Source organism: Chiloscyllium plagiosum, unplaced genomic scaffold (assembly GCF_037043375.1).
Source record: "Chiloscyllium plagiosum isolate Xiang-an unplaced genomic scaffold, Cpla_swu_hap1 HiC_scaffold_8, whole genome shotgun sequence".
NCBI lineage: Eukaryota > Metazoa > Chordata > Chondrichthyes > Orectolobiformes > Hemiscylliidae > Chiloscyllium > Chiloscyllium plagiosum.
The window spans coordinates 66134847-66146935 of record NW_028270146.1 but is presented as its reverse complement, the minus strand read 5'-3'; the positions used below and the strand labels follow the sequence as shown (position 1 = coordinate 66146935).

Genomic DNA, 12089 nt, shown 5'->3' with positions numbered 1-12089 from the left:
TAAGGCACAAAGCCTTAAGGCTTGTCTTTTTAACATTATTTATCCAGTTCCCATTATTTTTCAGTATGCCTGTTTGATCTTGGCCTTTGATTTCGCTGCCTAACACTTTTCTTATTCTCCTTTTGTCTTTTGTTCTTGTCCTGGATCCCCATTCCTCTGACTCCTTGCATAGGTTACTATCGCCTGCCATTTATTTTAAAGTCTCCCCAACTGCTCTAGTGAATATTCCCCTTAAAATGTCAGTCCTGGTCTTGCCCAGGTGTAACATGTTTAGTTTATACTGGTCACACCTCCCCCAGTACCAGCCGTAATGCTGCAAGAATTTGAAACACTCCCCTTTGCGCCATCTCTTGGCCAAATATTCATCTGATATATCCTGCTGTACAAGCAATCCTGAGAACTGATGGTAGCTGGGAAAAAGTTGCTTTATTATGAAGATAAAGAGAGTGTGTGTGTGTGTGTTTTTTGAAGTAGGTGAGGGTGGGGAGAAAATGACAAATGGAGACAGACCCCAAAAGAGACACAACAATGTCTTGGAGTCTCGTGTGTGACCAGAGATTCACCTGTCTATTCTTTTGATTGTTCATTTCAATATTAGGACAGTATGGAAACCTGGCTGGGAAAATGTCAAACATATAATATTTTGAAGCTAACAAAAGTTTTTTTTTAAAAATTAGTTAGAACAGTAGCAAACTGTCAAATGGATTGTACAACAATACTTGGCTTCAATGCGTTATTTTAAATTTGATGTGGAGGTGCCGGTGTTGGACTGGGGTGGACAAAGCCAAAATTCACACACTGGGTTACAGTCCAACAGGTTTACTTGGAGGTACAAGCCTTCAGAACGCTACTCCTTTGTCAGGTAGCTAGTGGGGCAGGATCGTAGGACACAGAATCAAATTGGTGTTGTGTGATTTTTAACTATATTTTAAACTGTATGCAAACATTAATTTACCCCCACATGAATAGGGCATGCATTGAGTGCTTGTATATTGTTAGATTTCTGTCTCACTGGGATTTTCTAAACCATGATTCCTAATTACTGATAAAAGTGAGTCATGCTGGTGCTTTACGTCAATTATAAATGTTTACTATGTACATGAAATGGGTGGACTGTTACCAAGGAAACACATCTAAAATGACTCATCATTCAACATTTTGAAAGCAAGACAAATTCAATTGTATTTGCAATGCATTTCAATGACGTTAACACAAGGCCTGAGACAAGCTACCAACTAAATTATTCATGTATAAATTAATCACACTAAAACCAATTTATGCAATATGATTGTAGCTATTTATAATTCACACGCATTCGTGACTAGCATGGTATTTCATAAGTTACTGAATGATACCATTTTGTATATTCAATGCTATGAAGGATAGCAAAATAATAGAAACTATTCTAAATATTATGTCAGATAAAGAATCTAGCAAAGTCACTGGGTGCATTGGAATCAGTCCTACAATCTCTGCTCAACATATTTGGTAACTATGCCGATAAGGCAAATATTAGAGCTTAATTTGATAGGTTGGCTAAACATTTAACAAGATTGATAAATGACCAAGTAGAAGATAGCCAATTAATCCATTCAAAATTATAACAATAGCAATCTTAGATTGATGGCAATCTGCACAATGGACAGCATAAAAACTAGCATAAATGAGGAAAATAAAATAAGAAAATAAAGGTGACTCAAGTCTGCTAGAGTTAACAATTATACCTATTATCTCTAATCCACAAAAGAGGATCCTAGCCATAGACTGATTTGTAAACCACAAGTATTATTTTAAATTAAAGCAAAAAATAAAGGAGAATATAGTGAGAGAATTTGCATTTCAATTAGAGAAGTGTTAGTTTAAACCACTTATCAGGACAATCCTCTTAACTTATTTTCCCTTCTTTGTTCTTTCACAGGATTTGGGAAATCAGCATTCATTGTCCATTCTTATTGCCCTTAAACTGAATGCTTACTGGGGAACCTCAGAGGGCAGTTAAGAGTAAACCGAATTACTGTGGGTCTGGAGCCACACTTAAGCCAAACCATTTGAGGATTTCCTTTTCCCTTACAGATCAGTCGGGCTTTAACAATAATTGTTCACAATTACAATGGCCATCATTACCAGGCCAGTTGTATATTCCTGATTGTTGATTTAAATTCTATGCTAATTCAGTTGTCATGGTGGAAACTGAACCAGCAACCTCATACCTGGATCTCTAGATTGCTGGTTCACTGACTTTACCACCATGCACCATCCTCCCTAAAAGGAGAGGAATAGAAAGAATAACTACTAGGAGGCAAAAACGACAGATACTTCAGATATGAATAGATTTTATATTTTGGGGAGTTAGAGTACCATAAAAATGTAATACGTGGATCAGATAGCCTATAGTATCCTTATTTACAGTGAGTTTATTTTGCATTGCTGAGTATTACCCAAGATCGAAATACTGCCTAACTCTTTTAAAGAAAAAAATCTTGCATTAATATACCACCTTTCATAACTCCAGGCTGCCTCAAATTGCTTTCTAACCAATTAATTACTTATGAAGTATCACTATCATAATGTAGGATCTACAGCACTTGCAGATCACAAATTAAAATAAACAGTAACATGATCATTCTTGTAAACACCATAGAGTTAGCTAGTGTTTAAAAACAGATCGAAGCAAGAATTTCACAAGATTTCACACTATAAAACTTAACCACAAAGAAAAAAATAAAATCCACAGCAGCCAAACATTATTTTATAGGCAACTGACACACAATACAGCCTGTGGGACATGGTTTGTGGACCATGTCCTGATGGAAAAGTCCCAAACACACAGTTTAGGGGAGGAGGGCTTGATGAAATGGTCTAAAGAAGTGCTTTTCAGAAACTGCCTGCAGCAAGTGATATTGTTGTCAACTTAAACTCTACAACAAAACCTTTGACATTGGAATCTGAACTGTGTGATATTTATGATAGAACAAAAATGATCCAAGAACAGTAGAACTTGGATGATAGAATATATACAACTTCATATCCAAGTCCGATATTGCCTTGTGTAAAAAGTCTCCCTTCCCGATAACACTGTGGATATCCCTACTCCTGAGACTGCAGTAAATGAAAGGTAACTCACCGCCATCTTCTCAAGGACAATTAGACATAGGCAATAAATATAGCCTCAGTCAATGTCCACATTTTGTGAATGAATGAAAGAAAAGTAGATCATATGGATTTGCCTTTGCACAGATTTATTTGAAATGACGTGGGCTTATCTTCTGGCAAATTTCACCAGGTATTCTGTTTTTCTGTGACGTTCATTGAGGAATAAGTATTGAGCAAGGCGCTTCAGGTCAAAATAATGTTATGGGAGTTTCAGTGTCTACAGAAGAATGGAAATAGGATCAAAATTTAGCATCACATTTGAAAAATAGTACTCCATTGGAACTTAAGCATTTCTGAAGTCTTGAAGTGAAAGTTAAACCCACAAGTTCTGATGTGCGAGAGGTACCACAGCTGTCACTACATTTTCCTTCCTGTAACTTACACTGCACATTTTTTAAAAAAAAAGTATTTAGCAGTACAGCTTTATTGCACGTGGTTGAGCAAAGACATGTTATTTTGACCTTAACTATGCTGTTAAAGGTGGGCTACGTTTGGTGACTAGATAGGAGCAATACAAATCCAATTCCCTCAGGCACCTCTAAGTTACAGTATTGCTAGGCAAAAAATACCTAACAAGTTCTTTAAGGTTTGATCAAAATGATTGCAAGATGACCTGGACACTTCAATACGTAGCTAATTTATTGGGTTAAAATACCTAATACAGTACATTTATGAATTGATAATAGTTAGTTTACACTACTCATACAACTAAGTTAAATAACTAGGTTAAACAACTGAGATAAACAAATGAGTCTCACACTGCCTTTCTATCTGCCAGGGACTGTGAGAACAGTGGAACTTGGAGTTCTATATCAGATTCCACAGCATCAGTCATACTAATGCCAGCGTAGTGGTATGAAGTCCAGTGAGCAGGGCAAAGTTCACGATATTAACACTATCATGAATCTTAGATCATGTGCTGAATCCCATTTCATCATAATTTCGGTACTTTTCCAATCCCCAAAAATAGGTGGAAAACAAAATCCACGTGGCCCTATATAGACCATATAAGCAGACAGTTCCCACCGACGCTCAAGGCCAGGCAGATACACTCCGCAGTCAAATTAGGTTGTTTTTGCATAAGGCCTGTTTTTCATGTATTATTCCACTTCAGTTCAATTGCTCATTGTCTTGTCTAATTTTCCCTTAATGATCTGGTTTGAAGACATTGTTTTTAAGCCAATACTAGTTACTTACATTTGCAGTTAATAGCCTAATTCTTTAAGAACTTAAAACAAGGAGCAGCAGTTAATTTGGCCTTTCAAGCCTGCACCATCATTCAGCAAGATCATGACTGCTCCAACCAAAGTATCAACTCCACTTTCTTGCCTGCCACCATAATCTGCAACTCCCTTGTAGATCAAAGATTTGCCTAACTGATGAAGGACTGACAAGTGAAAATCTAAAATTAAAAAATGGGAGATTATTCATTGAAAAAAAATCTAAACAGTCACCATGTATAAAAAGACAGAATACGATGGAACAGAAATGATGGTATGAAAATATTCTTGTAGAATTATGAAAATTATCCCAAATTTGATATTCTGAGCAACAGCCTCTGGATAGTGTTTCAAATTGCGACCAGTTTTAATTTTGCTAACTCAGGACACTGATACTTAACTGAACAGTAGTAAAGAAATTAAATGTGCAACTTTCTGGCTTTGGATGGATTTAATTCCTCCATTGGTTTGTACCAACTCTCACAATTCTGCATTTCTCACAGTCTGACCTTTTGTACAGTTAGAATTCCTACCCTTCTATTTGCAGTGTACTACTTTTGTCTATAGCTAATGTATAGTTTTGAAATAAACAGAATAGGTATTAAAATGGATAACATCTTAATATGGCCAACAAATTTATATATCTTATGAAACCACCTCAAAATTCCAAAAGATAGTAACTTGTGTGTCAGAATACTTCCCACGTAAACACCATACCTGGTGCCATTCCATTTCAGTAGGTTAGTATTTTCCTATTTTGCATAATTGTGACATTGATAATTCCAGAAATATTAATAGGTAAAAGCATAAACAAATTTTTTGAGCTCCCCAATACTCACAATTTTGGACTGATTACCCTTGGGTGCGATGTTAGCGACATTTAATCCATCAATTACAATATCATAAGGCGGACGTTTTTTCACAAAAGTTTGGAAATGTTGCAGTTCCTTAAAAAAAGGCAATTAAAACAATTGTCAAAATGTATTAAATATATTTCATGAATATATTATGAAAATCTGTGGATTCCAATTTATACAGAATCTGTAAATGCATTTTCGATTTTTCTAACATGAATCTTGGCAAATCCCACAAGTGAAAATTGATTTTATACCAAATGATCAAACAAGTTAACATCTGAAATATTATTATTTATTAATGGTTTTATTAATTGCTCAGTCAAATCATTCTGCTACCTTTAATGACCCAGGTCCCTCTGCTCCTGCACCCTCTTTTGAGTAGCACCTTTTATTTTTATTATTTTTCTTATAGCAAAATGTATCACTTCACAATTCTCTACATTTCACTTCATTTGATACCCATAAGCCCTATCCACAAACTGGAATGTCCATGTCGTTTGAAGTTCTCCACTAATATCTTCACAGTTCACAATGCCTCCAAGTATTGTACTATTCACAAATATTAAAACTTTACCCAGGTCTAGGTTGTTAATATAGATTAGGAAAACCAAATTCTCAACACTGATCCCTGGGGAAATCCACTACAAACATTCCTCCAAACCCAAAAATATCCATTAAATGATCTGTTGCCCGTCACTCAGTCAATTCTTTTTCCTCCTCTCTCTACAAGAATCTCAGGGAGTCTCTCTCCCACTGCAACTCCCAGGTCATTTCCTCTGCCCTGAAGCTCTTCAACCATGTCCTGAAACAAACTCGGTACCACAGCCACATTTGCTTCCTCAGTACCTGCCTCCGTAACCAACTCATCCCACACGGACTCCAGACCACCTTTACAACATTTCAACTCCCCCTCCCACTCTGCCGAGGATATGGAGGTGCTGGGCCTCCTCCACCGCCGCTCCCTCACCACCAGACGCCTGGAGGAAGAACGCCTCATCTTCCGCCTCGGAACACTTCAACCCCAGGGCATCAATGTGGATTTCAACAGTTTCCTCATTTCCCCTTCCCCCACCTCATCCTAGCTTCTAACCTCCAGCAACTCGATCCCCTGACCTGTCCGGACTTGTCCGACCTGCCCAGCTCCTTTTCCACCTATCCACTCCACCCTCTCCTCCCTGACCTATCACCTTCATCTCCTTCCCCACTGACCTATTGTACTCTAGGCCACTCTCTCCCCACCCCCACCCTCCTCTAGCTTATCTCTCCACGCTTCAGGCTCTCTGCCTTTATTCCTGATGAAGGGCTTTTGCCCGAAACGTCGATTTTGCCTGTCCTCGGATGCTGCCTGAATTGCTGTGCTCTTCCAGCACCACTGATCCAGAATCCCAATTCTTTATCCATGTCTACTGTCTCTTTAAATTCACAAACTAAAACTTTATTCCTATGTCTGTTTTGCTGCACTGCATCAAGTACCTTTTGGGAGTCTATTAACATCAAATCAACAATACTGCCCCACCATCCTGTCTGATACCTCTTCAAAAACAAACTCCAGCAAGCTAATCAAACAGAATTTCCTGCCAGAAAATTCACGCTGGCATTCCTCAATGAATCTGTACTTGCTCAAGTAACCATTAACTCTGTTCAAAGTTACTATTTCTACAGGTTTCCCCACATTAAATAAACTGGCTGGAGTTGCTGGGCTCATCTTCACAGATTTTTGTGAACAAGGGTTGCAGGTTTACAGTTATCTAGCAATCACCTGCAGGAATACGAGGTAACATTACAAAAGTAAATTCAGTGTCAGAACTGTTGTCTCAGTAATTATGATCTTTAAAAATTCACTTAAACTTTAATGGACTAGCCGGAATATTTCTTCGCATGCTTAGTGGGTAAAGGTTTGTGTCTGCTGCTGCTTAATTTATGGCCAAGTCTATATCATCTTGTGACAGGTTTGCTCCCAGTTAATTTCCCAAACGAAGCACGCCAAACATGCATTTTGTCTTTCGTTCATAGTTAACATTACTCCTTTTTCTTGGAATTATTTTATCCAAATCTTTAGATTAGATTAGATTAGATTAGATTAGATTAGATTAGATTAGATTAGATTACTTTACAGTGTGGAAACAGGCCCTTCGGCCCAACAAGTCCACACCGACCTGCCGAAGCGTAACCCACCCATACCCCTACATTTACCCCTTACCTAACACTACGGGCAATTTAGCATGGCCAATTCACCTGACCTGCACATCTTTGGACTGTGGGAGGAAACCGGAGCACCCGGAGGAAACTCACGCAGACACGGGGAGAACGTGCAAACTCCACACAGTCAGTCGCCTGAGACGGGAATTGAACCCGGGTCTCTGGCGCTGCGAGGCAGCAGTGCTAACCACTGTGCCACCGTGCCGCCCACGGTGATCTTCCTCATGGTTGAACCAATGCATCAAAAGATCTTGAAAACAAACCAGAATACTTGCACGAAAGTTATAAAGTCAGAGTTTATTCAAAGCTTATTAAGCTTATTAAGCCGTGCCAGCCATTTTTTCAGCTTATACCCATTTGCTTTGGGATTTAACCTTTACCTTCTGCTCATTTTTATTTTGTATATTAACCTCATCTATTTCTAATTTCTTTACTTGGTCTGATTGATGATAATTTTATGCCTTGTGGGGAAAATATAACATTGCTATTCTATCAAAGAAATTTGCAGAGTAAACTTTGCCATGCTACTTAAATGTTTAAGCTTCTTCCACTATTTTTAATGCTTTCCTTCACAGTAATATAAACATACCCAAAGGAAAAAGTAAGTAAGCTTGTCTTTCTGAAATGTTTTACAATTGTATCATAAATGACTGTTTTGTGCACAAGGAAAAATGGAGAAAAGCAGGCAGTGAAATTCTAAGAATTGTTAACAAAGAGCAATAGCTCACCATCTCCAAACACATTAAATGTTTATTACCAGATGTATAAGCTTGTAGCAAAAGCTTACTGAGAAGTTCATTGAAATAACATAGAATCTCAGAGATGAAATCCACCCCTCTGTGCGTATGTAGCAACTAGTTCTTTTTAATCTTCAGGCTGTGAAACATGGAATTCTTTTTATCTACCTTAATTCTATTTCTGATATTTAAATATGCTCTGAAAGAGCTACTTATTGAACAGACCATTGCTTTTTACATGTCACTCTTATGTTATTGGCATTTAAAGTTAGTATTTTTAATATTGTGGTTAAAGTTTGTTTTTCATCTGCTTTCTGATGTTAAGCAAAAGTAGAATAGGATTCTATGTCATTAAGCTGCTCCTTACTCTGGTAATATTTTATTATTGGCAAACATTCAACAAATTGAAATTTGATGTTCCATTCCATCCCTGATAGTGATGAGCAGTTTTTGGAAAAGTTCATAATTAAAGGATTAATTTGCTAAGAGCGAATCTGATTGCATGAAGGACTCTATTACTATTCAACTTGATGTTTTCATTTGAGTTTAGTTACTTGGCAAATATTTCAGGGAATTCAGCACAATCCTCGAATGCAAGCTAAAAGAAACCACACCTTCTATGCCTTAATCAATCCCTAGTTTCACAATATCCACAAACATGTCAAAAGGAACTCAAAACACAAATGCAACTAAGTAATTAAGCACAACACAAATAAATAAAGCAAGAGGATCACAAAATCAATGCCTCTAGAATTATATTTTTGCTGTTAAAAATACTTCCACAAAAATTCTTTTGTGACAGTTAACAGAATTTAAAAGAACATGTTTAATAATGCTGCATTGTTTTACTTACAATGATATAAAATGATTTTCTAACAGCAGATCAAGAAAAAGAATACAATATGTAAAAAATGTCTTAATAAGCAAAAATGTTCAGTGAGAGTGAAATGGTACCTCCTCTTCTGTTAAAAAATAAAATTGCAAATACTGGCTGACAATGAGGACACGGTGTATTTTTGGAAAACAGCCAAAGCAATTTCCGTAAACACAGAAATTTATCTACAAATACCCATTTTCTGGGTTTATCGAAACTAAAGTCCCAACAGAACAGATAGAAACGTGCACGCTTCCAGCTGCAAGTATAATGCCAAATTGGTGAGAATAAAGAGGCTGTACAACGCATATAAAAATATGAGGTATAACTCCTATACTGCTGGCAGCCCATTCTACCACAATCCACCGTTGCTCTAAAGAGTTGTCAGATTGAACTCAAAATATTAACTCTACTTCTCACTTCCTGCAGATGCTTTTAGGCCTGTTGAGTTTTTCCAGCATTTTCTGTTTTTATTTCCATTGCACCACTTATTGTACTCAGGGAAACTAGTCTTATAGATTATCTTTAAACACAGAGACATAAGTAAGAGCACTCATGCTTCTCTCAAATATAAATCACTAAAGCTACCAAATCCCAGAATTCTCCCCAAGCCCTATTCCCTTCTCAACTCGTGATGGCCCCCTTATGCCTCTGCTAACTTCTGACTGTAGCTCCCGTGCCTCAACTATGCATCTCCTGAAACTGGATGGTCTCCTCCAGCTGTCTAGCTTAACACAATTGAACTCCCCTGATATTTCATGTCCATCTGACTCACCTCAACCCTTGCCACCTCTCTTACCCAAAATGGGTTCAGATTACTCCTCTTCAGATGTTCTCTAATCCGCATCCCAGCCTGCTTCACTCAAACTTTGATTCTCTCAATCCCAAAACCCCTGCTCAATCCACTGTTTTACCTCTCTAAATGCTCCAAACAGCCTCACAATCTGGGATCCTCTCCTGATCCCTGACAACACTTCCCAAATGCCACTCCATCTGTGATAATGGGATAAACCTGGGAGTCATCTTCATTTAATGAATTCTTCACATTTTGTTAGCGATACTCAAATGAGACTAGATACTCATTATATGGAGAATCTCTGATTTCACCATTCAGTTACTAAAGGGCACAAATTGAGTACCCGCTGTTCCCAAAAATAGGCATGGCTCAATCTCTAAACTATTACATAAAATAATATATATTCTCTGCACAGACCAACTTTCATTCTTGTGCCACCACAAAGTCACTTCCAAATGTCAGCAGTATCTACATCAAATCACCTTATGGATTCCAGTGATAGTATTGCCATTGAATGCAATAAGGAGATAATTTAATTATGTTATTGGGGAAGATTGTCAACAGGCACAAATATTAAATATTATGCCACATATATTGGACTGAAATGTTGAGCAGATCTTGCTTTATGCAGGCAGAAACAACTTTTTAGGAATTGCAAATGGAATTGAACACTGTGCAATGATCTGCAAGCAGGTCCACTGACCACTGTCCTTGCCTCTAACAAACAACTATATTCCTGTGCTCTAGTCTGTTGCAAGCTTTCTCCCCTGATGTTAGTGGCTCATGTTTTATGAGAATTTGTTGGTTCCCACCTTGATAAAATGCAGCTTTCAAGTCAAGGAAAGTCATTCTTTCCTCCCTACTTCTGTTCATACTTGGGCCAGCATTGTAAGAAAATCTGGAGGTAAGAGATCCTGTCAGAACCTAAATAAAGAATCTGTAAATAAGAAAGAACCATTTGATGACACTATTGCTTTTGAAATAGTGGTATTAAGCTGCTTTCTTCATCCACTGCAGTCCATGTGTTGCAGGCGATGATAGAAAAGGAGCTCTCAGATTCTGACTTGAAACTGTGAGGCAATGGCAATTTAGTGCCAAATTAAGATGCTGTGCGACTTGGAGAGAAAGTTGCAAGAGGTGGTGTTTTAATGAACCTACCATCCTGTTCTAAGTGGCAGAAGTTGCAATTGGAAAATGCTGCCAAAGGAAGTTAAATGCAGTATGCCTTACAGATGATATACACGGTGCCATGGCTCACTGAGGCGGAAAAAGGTGCATATTTAAGAGGCTAGTTGGATTATTAATCAAGTGGATTGCTTTGACTTGGATGGTCCAGATAGTTTTATTTGAATGCTGTTAGAGCATTACTTATCCAGGCAAGTGGAGGGTATTCCATCACACTCATGACTGGTGCCTTGTAGATAGTGGAAAGGCCTTGGGAATCAAAAGTCAAGTTGCTCATGACAGAATTCCAAGCCTCTGTCCTACTCTTGTAGCCACAATAATTACATGGCTTATGCAGTTCAGTTTCTAGTCACTGAGAACCTCTAGGGATATGAATGGGATGGTTAAATTTCTCTTTTGTTGTAGAGGCTATTTTCTGGCATCTGTGTGCTATGCATATTATCTCCTACTTATCAACCTTGAATGTTGCCCAGGTGCTGCTGCATACATATGCCTTCAACCCCATGGCATCATTGTGGACTTCACCAGTTTCCTCATTTCCCCTTCCCCCATCTCACCCCAGTTCCAAACTTCCAGCTCAGCACCGTCCCCATGACCTGTCCTACCAGCCTATCTTCCATTCCACCTATCCACTCCACCCTCCTCTCTAACCTATCACCTTCATCCCACCCCCATCCACCCATTGTACTCTATGCTATTTCTCCCAACCCCCACCTTCGTCTCATTTATCTCTCCACCCTTCAGGCACACTGCCTGTTTTCCTGATGACATCGATTTTCCTGCTCCTTGGATGCTGCCTGAACTGCTGTGCCTTTCCAGCACCATTCTACTCCAGCTGCTGCATACATGCAGAAACTGCTTCAGTACCTTAAGAGTTATAAGAAGCACTGAATATTACAACTATCTGCAAAAATTCCCACTTCTGATCTTGTGATGGAGTGAAGGTCATTGATGAAGCAGATGGTTGTGTCTACCCTGAAGAACCATGCAGCAACATCCTGTGGGTCAGATGCTTACTGTCTAACAACCATAGTTGTCTTCCTTTGTGCTAGGTATGACACCAACCAA

The 12089-nt window shown here is 38.3% G+C and overlaps 1 protein-coding gene across 2 annotated transcripts in view; it reads right to left on the bottom strand.

Moving 5' to 3' along the window:
* The window catches only part of prorp (protein only RNase P catalytic subunit), an 82657-nt gene that overhangs the window by 38585 nt on the left and 31983 nt on the right, over positions 1–12089 (bottom strand). For both annotated transcript variants that reach the window (XM_043697812.2, XM_043697813.2), the window contains one exon: positions 5213–5320. In XM_043697812.2, the coding sequence (XP_043553747.2) occupies positions 5213–5320 (108 nt within the window). The remainder of the gene's footprint in view (positions 1–5212; positions 5321–12089) is intronic.